Below are 19,524 nucleotides of genomic sequence, written 5' to 3'. Positions count from 1 at the left end.
ATGTTATTTGGCGGCGGCAGTGGCAGCGGCAGCTTTATCAACTGTGATATGGTGGCGTCACTTCAAAAAAACACCCGAAAGTACGGAAACTATTTGAACAACTGGTGGCACAGTTGTCTATTTAAGAAACTCGGCTACGGGGTGGCCAGGAAACCAGTTGAGCATTGGCAGCGGAACCAACATGCGGTATATATTTGTGACCCTTCTCCTGGCCATCATCCATCAGCAATCGGCTGCAGGGCAGCAGGTGCACACTGAGCACAACACCATTGTCGAGGAATGGAGTTGGCGGGACAACCAGGGTAATGGAGATTCTGGTGGCTATCAGTACGCCACAAGGCTGGATAATGACGAATATCTGTACGACGAAAATGGAGATAATGATGAAGATGAGGATGAGGAGGAGGAGGACGATGCCGAGGATCTACTGGCCCAAGCCTATGCCGCCAGTCCGGATGAGGATGAGGAGAGCTGCGAGTACAGCTGTCCACGGTACTATCGCCCCGTCTGCGTGCTCCGTAATGGCCGGCAGGTGACCTTCGCCACGCCTTGCGAGTTCCACAACCAAGTGCGCTGCGCCAGTGTCCTGAAAAGTCGGGGTCAGGGTCACTCGGCGCCCGTTTTTCAATACCAGCACGATGGTGCCTGCTGAATCACACAAACCCATTATTTGAGCATATTTAAAATGATGGTTTAATCAATCGAATCGAATGCCGACATTATATCATAGTCTCCAAATCTGTCTCTCCTTTACTCTCCACTCCCTAACTACTTCGCCCACTTTTTTGTTTTCTTTTTTTTTTTTTTCGTAAGCTCTTACAAATGTAGTAAACATAATGGTACTTAATTTGGTATAAAAAAAATTGATTTTGAATGCTTGATTAGTTTGGAACTAGCACAACTACGCGTAGGGTGTATAATCATGATGTATAATCATGGCTACAAGCCGATATAATCATGGGTATTAAAAGTATTTGTAATAATGATGTGGTCTTTGTCTTTGTCTTTGTCTCGATCAAAGTTTTAGGGTCCGGAGTGGACCACATAGCTATTGCGGCGTTTGAGGAGGCGAAGAAGATTTTCCGGCGGTCGCACGGCCGGAGCAGCTCGAGCTTGAGCAGGAGTGCCAGTAACGATGTCCACGTTAGTCGCCATCGACCTATCGACCACTCTAACCGACTGGGACTGCGCCTGCTCCTCCTGCCGCGATATCCTAAGCAGTTCGTCCGGGTTCAATGTCTTGCGGCGCTTGGTGATCCGTGTCAACAGCATCGGTGGCTGCGCCGCCTGGCCCTGCGCTCCCTGGAGATGGGTTCCCGGCGTTCGCACAGGCGGAACACCTCTTACTTGAGAAGGTGTCCCAGTAGCCGACGACGTCGATGAAACGTTGCCCAGGTTAGACTGCGACTGCGCCTGCGACTGCGCCTGCGACTGCTGCTCCTGAAGGAATATCCTAAGCAGTTCGTCCGGATTCACGGTCTTGCGACGCTTGACAATCCGTTTCAACGGCACAGCTGGCTGCGACGTCTGGAGTTCCACCTGCGGCTGCTGTCCCTGGACGCCCGTCGACTTGAGACGGATGTGCAGCCGCGGGATTGGCGGCCGCTGGGCCTTGGCCATCAACTCCTCGTCCAGCTTGAGCATCGTGGACTCGTCGTTGTAGCGCGTATAACGCAAACTGCTCTTGGTGATGATCAGGCCGTTCTGGAATTGATAGTGCACCTGCATGAGGAACTTGCGCAGATCGTTGTACGTGTGCACGGCCCGGAAGCGATGCACATCGTCGCGATGGAAGGTGTAGCAGTGCTGAATGTACTCGTCGAAGCCGCCCTTCTGGGGTCTGGTGCAGAAGTGGCAGTACAGGAAGCGGCTGTAGTGGTCCACCATGTGGCGCAGCGTGGTCAGCTCGTCGGAGGAGGTGAACATGCAGTAGAAGCAATGGTAGATCACCGGCGCCTTCAGCTGCCGGAAGCAGAATGGCTCCCCGGGCTTGTTGTGCTCAATGTGGCCGTGCTGGCCAATGGCCACCTTGGTGGGCATCACCATGCTGCACAGATCGCACTGGTAGTACTCGTTGACGGCGCTGCCGTCGTTGCCGCTGGCACTGAGCTGCTGCAGGGCATCCAGTTCCGCGTCCGTCACATGCTTCAGGTCATTGGGCAGGTGGCCCATCCGGCTGATGTGGTGCGCCAGATCATGCCACGTGTGGTAGCGGTAGTCGCAATAGGCGCACTCCTCGGGCCGCCGAATGTCCGCGGCCACGATGTTCCGGATGGAGTGCACCGTCAGCAGGTGCTCGTCGCGCAGCACCTTCGCGTTGCCGCGGAACTCCTTGCACTCGGAGCAGAGCAGCTGCGGCTGGACGCGGAAGTAGAAGGGCTGGTCGGGATGATGGCGGGCCCAGTGCTGGGAGCGCAAGTCCTGCAGGCTGCTGTTCGTCTCGTTGCAGTGCGTGCACGCGAACTCCACAATTTTCTACGGATGAGATAGTAGGGATTGGTTGGTTGATGCTATTGCAATTCTATTGATGCATTTGCACTTAAAAACAAGCTGCTTTCGGGAAATATACTACAAAAACGATCAAGACGTTATCTAAAAGCACACACTAACTACATACATTTTAGTATTTCTCAATAATCTGTCAAGTAAATGTTCTTTTTCCCTGATTTTGTTTGCCAAAATTCAACTGAACTGGATCAATTCAAACAAAAGTTGTCAATAGAATTAGTTAATCAACACCATAAGCACTTTAAAACTATTCTCAAATCGAAGGATTTATTAAAATAGGCAATTTGGAGAAATTAGATGACAAATCAAAATTAGTGTTTCAATTTTGGCAAATTTATAAAATTATTTTTTCTCAGCCTTTAAATTTTATAATAAATACTCCTTCAGAAAAAAATAAGTTTTTAAGTGGCGCCATCTGCCGAACTACAGACTTGCAAATATTTGTAAAGTTTTATCAAACATGCAGTGACGTCATATTTAAACCTTAATTTTCCAATAAATTATAAAATAAGGGTTTAATTTTGACACTTTTTAGTGTGCAGATAGATATTGACTGTCAAACGATATACTCCCCAAAAACTGACCCATGACCCATAGTGACATGACAGAGTTTCTCGATTTGTGGACGTTAGAGTTGTCATGGCCAAATTTTGAAATAATCTTGCACTGTATAGGCTCCACTAGAAGCTGCATATCAAATCTCAAATCGTTATGTCCGAAATCTCGACGGACAGACAGACGGCTATTGATCCCGATCAAGTTACATATGTACTTTTACTCGACTCGTTACTGGTATGTTGTTAACATTGTTAACATTCCACCTGCATAAGTGACATGTGTCTTACCGATTCATCCACCTCCGCATCCGGCTCCGATTCGCCCTCCTCCGTCTCGTCATCCGAGGCCAGCAGATCCACCACCTCCGTCACGATGTGTGGCCCCTGCAGTCGCCTTCCCTTCGATTCCCGACTCTGAGCCTGTGCCGCCACCGCCACCGCCACCGTATCCGGCTCCTTGGACTGCAGCTGCATTTCGATGGGCTGACCCAGTTGCCAGCTTATGCTGTCGGGTATTTCGTTGGCCACGCGCTCGTACTGAACCAGCGCCAGTCCGATGCTGTCCGGATGCTTGAGTATAATATGCCTGCCCACGTCGCGCTCCCCCGGATGTCCGAACTCGCAGTGCGGACACTGAAACTGGAAACGAGACTGATGCTGCTCCTCGGCGTGCGCAATGATGCGCTGCAAAGTGCCAGCCGACTCGTTGCAGATGCTGCAAAACAGGCCAAGCGTCTGCTTGTTCTTGCTCACGATGCGCTGGAAGATCTGTACGGGTTGTACGCGCCAGCCGGAATGCGTGGCCAGGATGTGGTCGATGATCTGGGTGGCGTCCTTGGCGCCCACAGGGCAATACGGGCAGTGGTACTGATAGCTTCGGTCGTGAACGGCCGCCGCATGGGCCATGATCTGGACGACCGTGGGGAAGTATTGCAGGCACAGGTTGCACGTGAACTCCATTTCGCCGAGGCGCGCCAGTTTGCCTGCGGAAGATGGGGTGGGGTGGGGTGGGGAGAGGGGTGTGAGATGGCTATTCGACTGCTTAATGTACTCCATCACTTACGTGTCTTCAGCCAGCGGGCGGATATTGTGCCGTCATCATTGTGCCGGTGCACCACAACATCCACATTCTGATTGTAATGGCGATCCTGGATGTGCCGCTCGATGACCATGCGTTTGGTGTTGTAGCGCGTACAGGCGCCGCACTGGAAGATGTGCCGTTTGTGCATCAGCAAATGGGCCACATACTTGGCCACGCTGGCCTGGCCCACCTGGCGCGTCTTGCAGTGCTGGCAGAATATAACCTCCGAGTACTTGTGCTTGAGGATCATGTGCTGGCGCAGTGCCGTCTCCGAGGGCAGCAGCAGGCCGCAGTGGCTGAAGCCGCAGCGGTATCGAATCCTCGCCGGCACATACTCGAACGGCGGTCTTACGGCCTTGTGCTGGCCGGGCACCAGCGAATCCGGCTCTGTGGCCTGGCCACTCTGTGCGGCTAATGATTCCTGCTGCTGCTGCTGTTGCTGCTGTTGCTGTTGCTGCTGCTGCTGATGTGTGGCAGTCGATGATTCTGCGGCCAAGAACATCTCCGACTGCTGGTAGGCCTGATGAATGGCCTCCTCCTTGTGCTTGTAGAGATGCAGCTGCATGGCGGTCCGCACTGTGCTGACAAAGGGGCACTCGCCACAGCTCAGCGGCCTTTGGAAGTGGGGATCACGGGGCAGGAGGCGCACTTCCGAGCCTCGAAAGACCGTCTTTGTGCCCTTGTTGCGGAGGTCCAGCTCCTCGAACAGTTTGCGCTGAAAATCATGCATCTGCTGGCCCCCGAATGGCTGCTCCACGACGGCCACATAGCACTCGGTTTCCAAGGAACCCGAACCCGAACCCGAACCGGAACCAGAACCCGAACCGGAAGACCTGCCGCCCACGGCAGCATCGGTGGTCTTCATGCGCAGCTGGATGAACTGCAGCTGACGGTTGACCAGGTCGAAGGCTTCGCCGTGCTCGTTACGCACATGGTAGAGCATTAAACGCCTGTTGACGGCCGTGGCCAAGCAGAGGCCGCAGAAGATGCTGTGCCGGGCGTGGGCCTGCTGCAGATGGGTCCGCAGGGTAGGCGGAAGCATCGTCTGGCTGCAGTACTTGCACTTCACCTGCTCGCTGCCCTGGTTGACATTGCTGCGGATGTGGTAGCGCAAGTGATTCACAAACTGCTCCTCCGTCAGCCGCACAATGCAGCCCTTCTGCGGGCAGGCATACAGTCTGTCCTCTGTTGAGGATTAATAAAACAGAAAACAAAAACAAAAACGAAAAACAAAAAAACAGAAAAAAAAAAAAAACGAAAACGAAAAGCAAGCAGTCTTGTTAGTTAGGTTTAACCTTGTTTCATAGTGGATGTGGATTTAGGAAACGAAGCCCCCTTGTAGGTGGTTAGTAATGTTCCACCTCATTTGGGCACTAAATAGGTCCAGTTTACTCACCACTGTATCCAGTGGGTCGGAGCAGATCTGTGATGGCAACGGATAAGGAGACCAGTCCAGTTGGAGCGCCAATTGCCCCAGATCCTCCAGATCCTCCTGTTGCTGCTGCTGTTGCTGCTGCTGCTGCTGATGATGATGATGGCACATCGCTAGCCACAGGCTGGACGGCCGGCGGAATGGCAACTGGGAGTCGGGAAGTGGCCGTGGTGCCGCGCTGACTGAGCATGTCCCGGATCTGCTGGCTAACCGAGGGCGGTCCGGTCACGCTGTCCAGATCGGAACGAGGTGCCAGGCTGTGGATAAGGACGCCGTGACGCAGAAAGTCATCCACATCGACGGCCACGTGGGAGCAGTAGGCGCAGTTCAGATAGTCGCTGCTGCGGAAGCTGAACATGTGGAACTTCAGGTGCTCCCGCACGAACATCACCTTGTGGGCCGAGAAGTTGCAGTTGGCGGCCATGCAACGAAAGCGATTCCCCTGCTCAGCAGTAGCTGGAGTAGCTATTGCTGGAACAGCTGTAGCTGGAGTAGCTATAGCTGGAGCTGAAGTTGGAGCTAAGGCTGGAGCAGTCGAGGCACTGAGCTCAGGCGGCTGAGGCATTCCCATGGCGGATGGCGATGGCGGCACCACCACTGCATCCCCGCCCATCTGAGCCCCGCTGTAAACCTGGCTGATGGCCAAACCCAAACCGCTCTGATAGTTTATTATGAAAGGCTGGTCCACAGCTGGCTGCTCCTTTGGCGGTGAATCGGGCTTGGCGCAAAGGAACTCGCCCAATCCGACGGCTTGGAAGTCCACCTGCTGATTGGGTGGCCTTGGACCCGCCGCGAGCAGACCCCTTAGCCATTCGTTGGTCTGATTATTCTCTGCTTGAGTATTCTGATTTGGTTTTGGTTCGGCCAAACGATCGCCAGTGAAGCGACGAACCCTCAGCTTGGGAAGCACAGGAGCGGGAGCGGGAACGGGAGCAGGTTCAGGTTCGGGTTCCGGCGCCATCTGCACCACAGACGGCGTAGAAAGAGGCATCATGTGCTCGTCCCTCATGTGACGCAATTCCCCGGATATACCGAGATTCGAGTCCATCGCCTGGAGGCAAGTGTCCGGACAAATGGCACACTTGCCGCTCCAGCGCACCTTTGGGTGCTCCAATGCAAAGTGGTTCTCCAGGCCCTCCAGTTCATTGGAGAAGAGGAAAGAGCAGCCCGGCTGCATGCAGAAATATGAGGCTGTGTCTCTGTCTCTGTCCGACGAGGACATTCGAAAGCCCACGTTCTCCACCCGTTTCGGTTGCGACATCAGACGCGTGGGAGGAGTGTCTGGAGGAGGATTGACTGGAGGAGAACTGACTGGAGGAGAAGTGACTGGAGGAGGAGAAGTGACTGGAGGAGATGTGACTGGAGGAGGAGTGACTGGAGGAGGAGCTGCAATAGTAGTGGCAACAGGACTTGCCTTCCCCGGCTTCGGTTCGGGCTCTTGGGGCTGCATTCTGGACATCAGCTCGCCGGGATCGGTGAGCACACCGTCGTTGCTGCCATCGCTGCTGTGACTCGCATTGGAGGCCACTGCTTTGCTACCAGAGGATCGGGTGGCGTTCTTTTTCAAGCGCGAGCACAAGCGGTTGAACCGCGTGAAAATGCTCTTTTTGGCCTTGGAGTTGCGATTGGCCGTCTCCAGATCCACCCAATCATCGGTGAGTACGTCGTCTTCGTCATCATCAAAGTCAGTGTCATCGTCATCAACATCATCAACGTCATCTTCGTCCTGGTCCTTTTCATGGTTATGGCCTCCATTTAGCTTCACCGTAACCGGATCTTTGCCAGCGTTTTGTTGGCGGCTCTGCGGTTCGTCCTCGATCTCAACGTCAGAACCATCATCGCTGCCAATGCCATCGAGAATGTCGCCATTCAACTCGGCCAGACTGACTTCCGACACCGTCCGAGCCGCCGGCTGTACAGGTTGAGTTTGTGTCTTTGGTGGCGTTACATCAACCACATCCACATCCATATCCCCTTCCACATCCACGTCATCCTCCTCATTAATATCTACCTCCATGGGAGATGGAGCTGGTGGCTCTGGTTGTAAATCAGCGATTATCTCTGGTTCCTCGTGCTCCAGCAGCACCACAGGCTTCTCGTCCACCATCAAGCTCTTGCTGTGCATGGCCTGCTCTTCGTCCAGGCTTGCCTCCAGTTCTGCGTCCATTTCGACATCCATCAGACACTCGTTGACCACCAGTACGGGCTCCTTTTCCGGCGGTGGCTGCGGCAGTTCCAACAAATCCAGACCCACCTCCTGCGCCTCCTGTTCCTCTTCCCTTTCTCGCTTCACCCGTTGCGCCGACCTTTTGGTCATATTCTTGAACCGGATCTTGTCCTTCTTTTGCTGCGAACGCTTTGCCTTCGATGAGGCCGAGCTGGCTCTGCTCGCCGCTTTGCCTTTGGCACTTGTACTTGGTTTGGCGTCGTCGTCGTCGTCGTCGGTGGCGGCGGCGGCGGCGGTGGTGTCATCCTCATTTCGTCCTGACCGCGCCATTGGCACGCCCTCGGTGGTGCAGAGTAGCAGCTTCTCCAGCTTCACACTCGCCAGCTGCTGCTTAGTGAGGTCGTGCTGCTTCATCAGATGGCGGTCCATGTTCTCCTTGCTCTGCTGCACAAACTGGCAGAGATGGCACACGAGCACCGTCATCGGAAGTCGGCCATTCTTGGGATGCATCAGGGGCTTGGCTCCCGGGCCACAGGACGCGGTGTGCTGTTGCATCTTGTTTTGGTAGCTCTGCGGATAGTTGCAGTGGGAGCACTGCTGACGCGGCTCGCCCAGGTGCGAGTTGAGGTGATCGCCCAGGCCCTGTGGGCCGCGCAGGAGGGATATATCACAAAACGGACACTTGAAGTAGTACTTCTTGTAGCGCAGTCCATGCCAGTACTCCGGACGATTGCCGCGTCCGGCTCGCAGTTCGTCCAGCACACCGGGTGGCAAACGGGCGGCGTAGTGCTCCTTGTGCTCCATCATGTAGTGACAGACGGAGCTCCGGCGGATTGGCTTCGCGCACACAACGCACCTGAGGTTGGCCTTTGACTTGGAGTGCCATTCGGGATCTATGTTGCGAACATCCTTCTTCTTTCCTTTGTCCTTTTTCTTCTTTTGTTGTAGCAGGCTCTCCTTCACTGGCTTCTTGAGTAGCTCTTCCAGGGCCAGACATTTCTTGATTCGTACAATGCAGCGTTTGGTCTTCGGCAACGATGCCTTGAACGAGGCTCTGGTGATGCCACCGCCACGACTGAAGGCTTTGCCCCGTCGCGCCACATTCCGGATGAAAATCGGACTAGCCACGGACAGGCGGCTGGATGATATGCTCTCGGGGGCTGGCGAGGATCGCTGCAGGGATTGGGATCGGGAACGCAGCGAGCGAGTAGAGGATCGCGGCGGCGAGGGAGTGCGGGAACGACGGGTACAGGCTCGTCGTCCGGTGGCCCGCAACACATCTTGGCCGTAGTACATTTGGGCAATGTCCTCGTTCAGCTTGTCCAGTTCGTTGCGCTTCTTTCGCGGTTTCGTGCGAGGCTTGGGCGGTGCTGGGATCACGGGCGGGTTGTCCTCCATTGCTGGCTGCTTAGCCGCTGTATCCCCATCCCCATCTCCATTAACCTCCTTGGTTTCCTTCTTATTGTCCAAACGAGCCTTTTTCGGCTCCTCTGGAGCATCTGGAGCATCTGGATGAGCATCAGCTTGCCTTTTGCGCTTACGATTTTTGGCCGGAACAACTTTGTCATTGTTACTCAAAGAATCGTCTCCTGGTTTGGCGGCGTCAGGAGCAGGAGTCTTCGCCCTGGAAGTGCCCCTATTCGTGGCCTTTGCCCGTGGTTTATTGATCTGTCCCAGGCCAAAGCAGTTCCGGCTCAGCAGCGTCTCGTTGAAGGAGGCCTCTAGGCCGCGGGTGCGACGTTTGCCGGTGATAATGTTCTGCGTGGACACGGTACAATTGTCATTGGTCTTCTCGAACATGTTGGCCAGACTGCGGGCATTCTGGGACTTGCGCCTCTGCTCCTGCAGATCCTCGTAGAGGAGACTGGTCGAGATCTCCTCCTTGTTCACCAGCGGCTTACTGGCCGTGGGAGCCATGGAGTTGCGACGCTGCATAATACGGTGCAGAATTTGAGGCGAGGGACCGGGCACCTCCTCGTCGTCGTGCTCATCCTCAAACAGCTGTGCTGGCGATTTTTGGTTCTTGATCTTGGGCTCCTTCTCATCGTTGACCACCATCAAAGTGTCATTGGGACCAACGACGATTTTCATCTTGGAAAGCTTGGGCGTCGGTTTTGTATCCTCTTCCCCTTCCGCCGTAACTTGTACTTTGTCGTCGTCCTCTTCGTGGTTTCCCTTGCCTGGAACAGTAGTCGAAGTGGCAGTATCATCATCCAACTTGGCGATAGTTGACTTTGCCTCTGAAGTGGAAGTTCTTCGCTTTTTCGTCGGTCTCTTCATCTTGTTCAATTTGTCGAAGGGATCCTGATCCTCACCATCGTTACCATTAGCAGGTAGAGTTGGTGCCTTCGAAACGGAAGGCTTGCTTGCAGCCGCCGCCTTTCGGATCTTGGCCAGGATGCCCAGATGCTCCTCGTCCGGCGGCTGGACCGGCTGGCTGTCGGGAGCGCTAAGCGCTTGATCTCCTGGAACAGGAGAAGCATTTGCCTCGCTGGCTGGCGGTTCGTTCTCCAAGTTGTCTGTATTCTCTGAGCTGTCCACACTGATCACGCTTTCGGCATCCCCGAGCTCACGGGTTTTGTCAACAGCTACGGATGACTTCTTCTCCATCTCCCTATCCAGCCTCTTTTTATCCTTCTTGTTGGATCTATTCTTCTCCTTTTCGGACTTCTTATCGTGCGATTTGTGATGCTTCTTAGACTTCTCCACGTTGTTAGCCGGCTTATCGTTGCCCTTCTCCACCTTGTCGTCTTTATCGCTAGTCTTATCTAAATTCCTAACCCTATCCTTATGCTTATCAGTATCTTTATCCTTCTTGGCATCACATGATTTGCTTGTAAGGGAATTCGAGGAGCTGCTCAGGCTATCCCCATCTCCATTGACTGAGCTTGGGCTGGGGTTTGGGTTTGGGTTTGTGTTTGGGTTTGAGGTGGTTGGGGTGCTCGTTGTTTTCTTCGGAATCCGAAAATCTAGCTTTTTGGTCAACAAACCAAGCGAGCAGTTGCGGTAGGATGTGTCCAGTTCGGTGGTCACTGGTGTCACTGGTGCCACTGTTGCCATTGGCACCACTGGCGCCGCTGCAGCAGCCTGACTTTCCTCCAGTTTTCGCTGCTTCTCGGCGGCAAGCAGCCTGCGCTGTTTCACCTCGGCATCCAGTTCACGCTGGATGTCCGCTTCCAACTGGCGCTTCTGCTCTGCCTCCTTGGCCTTGGCCTCTGCCTCAGCACGAGCCTTGGCCTTGCGGTGCTCCTTGTAGGTGCGATGTGTGTCATTGGGTCGCTCGAAACGCGAGTTGTGATTGCCATTCCCATTGCCATTGCCATTGCCACCACCCCGTGCGCTGCTGTTGTGACCTCCACGATATCCGCCTCTGAAGCTGGATGTGCCATTAAAGCCACATGCGTTTCCACCTCCATTTTGATTGCCCATTAAACCTGTGCCAGTGGGCCCGCCGTTTACCTTTAGACCAACTCTCCAGTTGGACTTGTTGTAGACATTGGGAACGGTCCCATTTCCATTTCCACTTCCATTTTCACTTCCATTTCCATTCCCGTTGACACTGATATTATTATAAGTGTTAGTCGACTGCCAACCATTGGTTTCTTCAAAGCCTTTGTAGATGGTTGTGTTACGACGCGGATCACTGGAATACGGCGGTATCTGATTTGGCTGTGCCGACGGCTGCTGATGCGACTGCTGATGCGACTGCTGATGCGACTGCTGATGCGGCTGCTGATGCGACTGCTGATGCGACTGCTGATGCTGCTGCTGTTGCGAATGGGCGGTATTGTTCTGCCAGATGAGAGGATTACGTGGCTCTCGGGACTCGGTGCCATTAATGCGCCTGGGATCAAGGCTCGGTTCCCTTGCTGAACCAGTTCCATAGGACCGAACATCTCCCGCAGGCTCCGAGCCGTACTGCTGGGCAGGAGCATTGAAGCCGCCAGTCTCCAGAGGAATGTTTGAATACGGGAGCCATGTGCCGATCCTCATGCTCGGAGCTGGCGGAATTGGCGAGGGTGTACGCATATTGGGTGGCGGAGTCACCGGTGGCAAGCTTTCGGTGTTGTTATTGTTGTTGATGTTGGGCTTGGGCTTGGGCTTGGGCGGCTGGCTTAAGTTCTTCTTGCCGCGCGGATCGTTTCTGTTAGAGGAAAGCGGCGGCATATCCTGCCCCAATCCTAATCCAACTCCTCCTTTCAAGGCGGCCAACTTTCTGCGTGCCTCCTCCAGTGTATTCGAGATAATCGAAGGGCTGGGTGACTCCTTAAACGCCAAGGACTGGCTTGCAGCATCCTTTTCGGACACCGTTGGCGGGGCTTCCTGCTGCGGAATGGGCAGCGAAAGTGGTGAGCTCCGGCGCATAAAATCCGGCTTGTCTGAAGGCCCCACATTGGCAGCTGGCAAACTGCTGGTCAACTTCGGGAAAGATCGGCGCACGAAGTCCACCTCTGGCGGAGCACCAGCAGCAGCAACAGCAACAACGCTCGATTCTTTGGTTAATGGCGATGTAATTATTTGGTGATTTGCCCGTTGCTTCTTTTCCTCCATGCGAGCCTCATGCATGGCACTCAGCACTCCGCGATTGCCATGTGAATTGGGCAGCGGTTCTGATTTCATTTTGAGCGAAGGTGGAATGGCTGGTACTCCCGTATCAGGGACTTGAGCTGAGGCGGGTTTTTGCACCACCTCTGGTGGCCTTGCGATGGGATTCTTTGGACTAGCGCTGGCCAAGGAACCAGATGCCTTTGGGTTGGCCAAGGAACCAGATGCCATAGAGTTGGCTAAGGAGCCTTTAGTCGTTGCTGTTGACTTGGAGCCGGAGGACGTCGGCTCCTGTGCCTTTGGAGTCGCTGGCTTGGACTTGGTGGCAGCCGCTGGGAAGGGTGAGCCGCTCGACTTGTTACCCTTTTCCGGCTGAGGCGGCTGTGTCGCAGGTGTTGGTGGATGTGCGGCCGTACTTGACTGTTGGGAGGAAGTCGACGAGACGGACTCAATCTCGGCTTGGTCAACCATATCGATGAACGCCTTGGGCTGAGTCCTAGAAGAGCCCAGAATCAAGTGCCCAAACTTAGTCCTTAGCTTGTCGATGATCCGCTCGATCTTCATTAGCGTGCTCATGGATACATTGCTAGAAAAGGGAGGATTGGATTTTTAATAGCCAAGTTTGGTGTGGTCGACTCTAGGTCCGTGTCACTTACTCGCGCTCCAGCAGACCGACCAGCGCACTCAGCCGCTGACCCTGCACCTTGGAGAGATTCTGCTGGTAGGAATTCTGCACGCGCTGGATGAAGGGCACACACGAGCGGATCTCCTCCAGCTTGGCCTTGACCTGCGCCTCGTAGGCGGCTCCGGAGCCCTCCACCTCCATCACATCGTCCTCGCTCTCGTACATGGTGACTCTGGAACGTCAGGCACTGGCGTCGAGGCGTCTCGTTTGGATCCGACTCCTCTGTGGGTTTTAGGGGTTATAACAAGGGTTAGCAGGATGATGATGGCGATGTAGTAGGGCATGGAAGGGTTTCCTAACTCTCCAGATCTGACACTAAAGCGCACACGCACACTTCACTCACCGAATGTCGAACACATCAACTAGATTGTCATTATTGATGTGCTTGGAAACAGGAAACTGTGTCCCAAAACTCGATTGAAAGATAAATAAAAGGCAACACACATGTAAAATTCACGGCGTCGTTGATCGAATGACAACAACTGTTGTGGCGCCGAATCCGAATACGGGCTGATGCGATAGCAAGTAATCGATACTATCTAATAAGTTATATCCAACTTAAAATAATTACGCACACGATTTTGTACCTTTGAGTACAAGCCGTTTGTTAGATTACCGTGTTATTTATTTTCCCATCCACTTAAATCCTTTAACCATTTAAAAATAAATAAATTAGAACGCGGTATTTTGGCCCAGCCGACTATCGATAGTGCGATAGGCGGGCACTGCTGCTCACGGGCACACTAAAAACAACAAAGCACTCCCCTAAGTGGGTACGAAAAACACACAAACAAAGTGTTGTCGCGAAGTGAAGTAGGAAGAAGAGAAGACAAATAAATGCGCATTAAAATACGGCGAAGTAAATTCGCCGCTATTTGCATTAGTGTGCGTGTGGCGGTGGCCAAGTGTCAGTGTATTAGTGTCGCAGGGCGATCGATTTTTTGCTGTTGTTGCTTTTGCAGAGAAACCAAAAAAAAAACTTACGATGCTGCGATCTTGAGCGATATTAAAAAGAGTAAATACGTATTTCAAAACGCTTCTACCTGACTGCGCTTTTAAGGCGAGTTACACAACACGGAACACAAAAAAAAAGAGCAATATACACATCCATGCGTAAATAATGATGTAGATACACACATCGCCTTTTTGGAATAGTATGTGAAAACTAGCCAAAGCAAATATCTAACGAACAGACGGCACAAAGAGGACACAAAAAGCTGTTCATGCGAAATACAAACTTAATACGACCCTTGCCCGGGATCAAAAATTCCGAAAATACCGAGAATTTTAAATCGTCTCTGTTGTTGGCTGATCAAGAACATAGATAATAATATAGTACGATCAAATCCCACTGAACCCATTCAACCAAATGTTGTACATAGTTAAACATTGATGCTCTGTTCTTTAAAGTGCTTAAATTTCTTAATAATTACCCACAATTTTTCACACCAAACTCTTTTAGTTGTATAACGAAACACACAATTCTCAATCGGAGGCTCTTGCCTAACTCGGAGATCTCACAAACCCGACAGTAGTATACAACAAAGTTAAGACATCCAAAGGCGCGATGATGTCGTCGTGATCGACAAAAAATAACTGAAAGGAGGATGAAGTTTACCTTTCGAGGGGTTGCTACGCATTAAGGGAGTATTCTGGTCTACAATTTTGAAAAAATCGTTTTTTTCCTTAAATGATTTTTTAAAAATCGAATTATTTTAAGAGATACAGCCGATTTTGTGACGTGGCGTCCGAGCCGTTATTAATGTTTCCTAAACTTAATCGCATTTTTCTGAAAACTACTTTTTTTTAAAGGTGGTTGACATGATCATTCAAGTTCTACTGAACCGATTCCTTTGAAATTTTATAAAATATTCGAAAAGGTCGAAAAAATTGATTAAAAAACATTTTTTGTTTTCAAGTCGACGGCGTTTTGTTATCTTTATTGTGTGAAAGTAGCCAACCCGATAACGGCATGTTTACTATTAAAGATTTCGTTTGATTTTTCTTTCCGATCTCTACAAGGGCTGAAATCATGTCAACCAGGTCGCAGCGATTTTTTTAAGTTCCAACTTCACAGGTCTGTGTCTCGGCGAATATTGGGTTTTTTAAATTTTTTTTTTGCATTCTTAAAATGTTAATTAAAACCATATAAAAAATTGTATACTAAAAATTTTTTTCATTTCTTTTATATCTTACTTGAAAAAATGCTTATAATTCACGCTTCTTGACCAGAATACCCCCTTAAGAACTGCAACTCTCGTGGAAACCATATGGAAATTGATGTTACTACATCGTAGAAGGCAGAAGCCGTATTCCCGCCTGTCTGTTTCTAAGCTCCTTTTAAAGTTTTAAAGCTCCTTTTTAATACAACCACTTCTAATATTTACGGATATATATCAATGAACACTATACTACTGCTACACATCTTAAGCTGAAAACAAATCAAATATTTTTGTAGCTTTTAAAAATAAATAAAAATAACTATCAACATTGCTGTTTTAATTGCTACTGTTATTATACTCTCCTACCACGAAACCAATTCGCACTGAAGCATTCGGATCATTAATCGACTTAAATTGAAATACAAAATATTTTAACAAAAAAAGAGTTCGAAAATCGTTTTTTCGGGTGTCATAAAAATCTCCACAGATTGACTTAAGTTTGTTAAAAGAATCTAACGACAGAGAATACGTCCCTACGTGTTCTGTTTGTCTTATATATTGTTGTTGTTCGGATAGCTTCCCTAGATACACGGTTAGATGGGCTAGCGGTTGCTTTTTAAAATGGCTATAAAAAAGCGCGTGGATATTTTTCAAATATCTTTTTTTTTGAACAGCCCAAACATTGTGGATCATTTGTGAAAGATCACATCATTCACATGGCTTCCGCGCAGCTTTGCATTTGATCGACCGAATTTTTCACAAAAATTTTGATATTATGGGATATTATATATATATTATGGTTATTATTTCAACGGGGTTAACTCGCAGGCGAGAAGAGGACAGTTGACATCGTCTTTTCGGCTGACTATTCGATTTTCGAATGTACCGCGCAGAAGTCCACTGTTACGTTGGCTGTGTAGGACGTAGAACCGACCTGCTGGAAGTATATGTCGTGTATGTCCAATACTCCAATTTTGGGAAAGAAAAACTTTCAACATACCGCGATAGCGGTCACCATTGACGGTTACGGTGGCTCCTGATTTGTTTTCGAAGAAAAATTTGCCAATAATGCCGCATGACCATATACCGCATCAAACAGTCACTCGTTGTGGATGCTTGATTTCTTCAAGACGACTTGATGAAATTGAGCTTCATCCACATCGATTTCGACCCATTTTGCGAACTGAAATTGGTTTTCCACAAATAAACCTCAATGTTGGTGCTATATTTAAAAAATATTCACCCATACTTTTCGTGGACTACTCAGTATAATCTAAATTAGGTTTTTCCGATTTTTTTAGACAAAAATTTCCCTCTTTTCGGCGGGTTAAAAGTATCCAATATATTTCCATTTTTATTGAAATATGTAGACGTTGCCCGATTTGTTGCTGCGGTGTTTTTATAGCAAATAGATTTGGCAATCCTGATACGCCTGGTGAAAAATCATCACTTTTTGACTTCAATCCAGTGAAAGCAAATACTTTTTAGATTCAATTACACCAAGTTTGTTTTAAATTCAATTGTAAGATCTTTAGGATTTTAAGAAGTTTAAGCATTGAAGGTATATAATTTACATATTTTTCGATGACAATTATTGGAATACAGCTCAACAAAAGGTAGATTCAATTAATAACAATGAAGCGCAAATTTTCAATATAAATAGAGAAATATTTACCACCATATTATTTTTTCTAAATATTTAAATAAACATATTGAACTATTTTTGTAATTGCTGATTGTTCACTCGCGCTTAATTTGTTTCAGTAATTTGCACGGGGAAACTTGTCAATGTCTTTGTGCCGACAGCGGTTTTATATTCGTTGAGTCCATGGTGTAACTATATAAGGTGATCTAAACGCTAGAGCTGCTCTTTTCTAAGGACTTTTTTTTTGCCGGTCGTTTGTCAAACGTGCAAATCGTGCTATCTCTTTCTAGCGTTTGTCCCTCTAAGAGCGGAGAGAGCTGATCAATTCATCGTCCTCGGCAGAGCTAAAAGGACCAATATATATAGTTGCATCATAGTTGTGTGGTGCTCTGCTGCTGCTCTGCATTTCTTAGAGCCGCTGCTAACGGGGATTGAGATGCTGCTCGCTCCTTACTTGCACTGTTTTATAGCCTGATTCCATTGCCGCATTAGTGGACTTTTTAAATGTGGCTGATTCCATTGGCGCATTAGCATTTAGCTAATGCTACTCCGACATGTGAGTGGCACGAACAGCTGATCTGGGCTTGTTTACTTTTGAATTTTGGCAAATCCAAAAGAAATTAATTAAAATTAATGAACATGAGTGAGTTTACTTAACTCTGTAATGCTCAGCAGGACATCCATATTGCGACCGAGACATTTGCCAACTTGAACGACAAAGAAGAGAAATTGATTGCGTTATGACGGGTTTGCAATGAAGGCCACCACAGTTTCTAAAAAAGGCAAGGATCCCCGTATATGTGGGAGTAATTTTATGCCAGAGATCCAGCAGTAAAGCATTGTGGCACTGCGAGCAGAATTTGCAGCGTGCGCTCTAGGTTTCAGTCATTTTTATACAAAATAGATTTTATATTGAAAAGACATCAAAAATTGCGCCAACCTTGCTTATAGAAAACAGCTTTTGTAGTGGTGGCACGAACAAAATATCGTTAAACATCGGTATTTTTCAGTATTTTTTCTAAAAACTTTCGGGGCGAATGGTTTTTAATCGCATTTAAAAATCGCATTTATTTTAAATGCGGCATTTAGCCTTATGGGATTCCCTGTGTAAATAAATGCGCATTTGGCTAAATGCGTTTTAATGCGGCAATGGAATCAGGCTATTAAATGCAGTGTGGCAGATGGCGCCAGTTGGTTTCTCTTTTAATATTTGTAAGCTGAGTAACGGGTATCCAATAGTCGGGGTTTAAGAGCACAAAGTTTCCTCTTGGTTGGGCATATACCACGTCACAAGTATCTAGGTGACTCTGTAGAGACATGTCAATTATAATTGGTGACGTCATTGCAGCAAAACAGATGGCGCTTTCAGCTTTGCCGTTTATTGATGCATTACCGATATCTGAACAGTAAAGGGATTTGGTTTTATTCCCAAGTCAATCCTAATAACGTATAAGCAGGCTCAAGGATAAAAAATGGAAATGATTGTAAAGTCAATCAAATCAGTGTGTTGAAAATTTTGTAAAGTAAGCAAAGTAAACTTCATTCAAACCGATACTAGGATCATAGGTACGCCTTATTTGCAAATAATTAATGGATAGTGGTTTACTACTTTTGATAGGTTCATAGGCATGGCACATTGCACATAAAAAGATAACGATTGTCATTCTATTTCCACAAAGGTATTTCATCAGTTCTAACTCGATTCTTACTGAGTGTGGAAAAATAACGAAATTGCGTAATTATTAGTCAATAATCAACTATCGATACATTTTTTTTCTGCAATTACTTCGTGCATATAAACGTAGTATGTAATATAAAATTAACTGCATTGTTTAGAAAGTAGCCAACCAGAAAACCTTATATATATATATATATATTTTTTTATTTGCAAATAAGCCGTTCTTATAAACATAGTGGAATTTCTTATCGATGTTATTTGAATTGATGATAATATCGATAAGGCCAATAGGGTTATCGATTAACGCACAAATCAGCTTCTCAAAACAACGACAACAAGCCGAATGTCCTTTTGGGTTTTAGCGCATTCAATAACAACATCTCGCTGTTGAATTAGGCAATGATTATGTTTTCTCTATGAGTAATTGAATTCTTCCCGATAAGTTCTGCGCAAAACTTATGCAGACACACTCGCACAAACACACCCGCAAAGCTCACACACATACGACGAACAGAGAGGCATGCGGGAGCACGACTTTTTGTTGCTAGCCTGCACAGTTTCTTGTCTTTTTTTTCTGCAGCGCACTTTCCGTTTTATAAACCACAATAGTTGACTGTACTCACCGAAGCGCTGGCCCTACGGTTATTCCTGTTTCAAAGCGATTATCCGCGATTTGTCCTTGGCTGGCAGGCTACTGTGAATATAGGGGACGATGCTTGCACATCAAAAGTCAACGTCGAAATGACGGAACAATGCCCGTGTTGCCGAACGCAACACTTACCGGCGAGAAACACAGTACACACATCCACACAGACGCTGATTCCGACACACGCACGTGCCCACACCGACACGACTACGGTCCCAATTCGCTGCGTTCAATTCGCCGCAACTAAACTATCGTTTATGCTTCGCGTATATCGCCACCAGCGATGATCCTCCCTTGCGATAAAAAAGATTTTGTCTTCGTTGGGATTTTCTTTTACTTTTATATGTATGCTTTTTTGCTTCCAAAATATTGAATTTTTTTTTTTTTACTTTTATATGTACGTCTAACGAGTTGCCGG

At 48.9% G+C, this 19,524-nt stretch overlaps 2 protein-coding genes across 3 annotated transcripts; one reads left to right on the top strand and one right to left on the bottom strand.

Moving 5' to 3' along the window:
* Window positions 1-11: 11 nt before the first annotated feature.
* On the top strand, window positions 12-986 carry LOC108138501. The gene has a single exon (XM_017260723.2). It carries the CDS (start codon window positions 182-184, stop codon window positions 650-652), a length of 471 nt encoding a protein of 156 aa, XP_017116212.1. The 5' UTR covers window positions 12-181; the 3' UTR covers window positions 653-986.
* LOC108138499 lies at window positions 670-19,461 on the bottom strand. 2 transcript variants are annotated; one of them, XM_017260720.2, is made up of 6 exons: window positions 19,084-19,461; window positions 12,947-13,197; window positions 5,543-12,876; window positions 4,129-5,331; window positions 3,354-4,048; window positions 670-2,475 (listed from the first exon to the last, which is right to left on the bottom strand). In XM_017260720.2, the coding sequence occupies exons 2-6, from the start codon at window positions 13,138-13,140 to the stop codon at window positions 1,024-1,026; spliced, it is 10,878 nt and encodes a 3,625-aa protein (XP_017116209.1). In that variant the 5' UTR covers window positions 13,141-13,197; window positions 19,084-19,461; the 3' UTR covers window positions 670-1,023. The 2 variants fall into 2 exon arrangements, with proteins under 2 accessions (XP_017116209.1, XP_017116208.1); XM_017260719.2 differs by lacking the exon at window positions 19,084-19,461 and adding an exon at window positions 13,319-14,142.
* Window positions 19,462-19,524: the final 63 nt, after the last annotated feature.

The sequence above is a fragment of the Drosophila elegans genome, unplaced genomic scaffold (assembly GCF_018152505.1).
Source record: "Drosophila elegans isolate 14027-0461.03 unplaced genomic scaffold, ASM1815250v1 contig_149, whole genome shotgun sequence".
Taxonomy (NCBI): domain Eukaryota; kingdom Metazoa; phylum Arthropoda; class Insecta; order Diptera; family Drosophilidae; genus Drosophila; species Drosophila elegans.
Note: the sequence above shows the minus strand (reverse complement) of the source record. Positions and strands in the feature narration are given on the sequence as shown.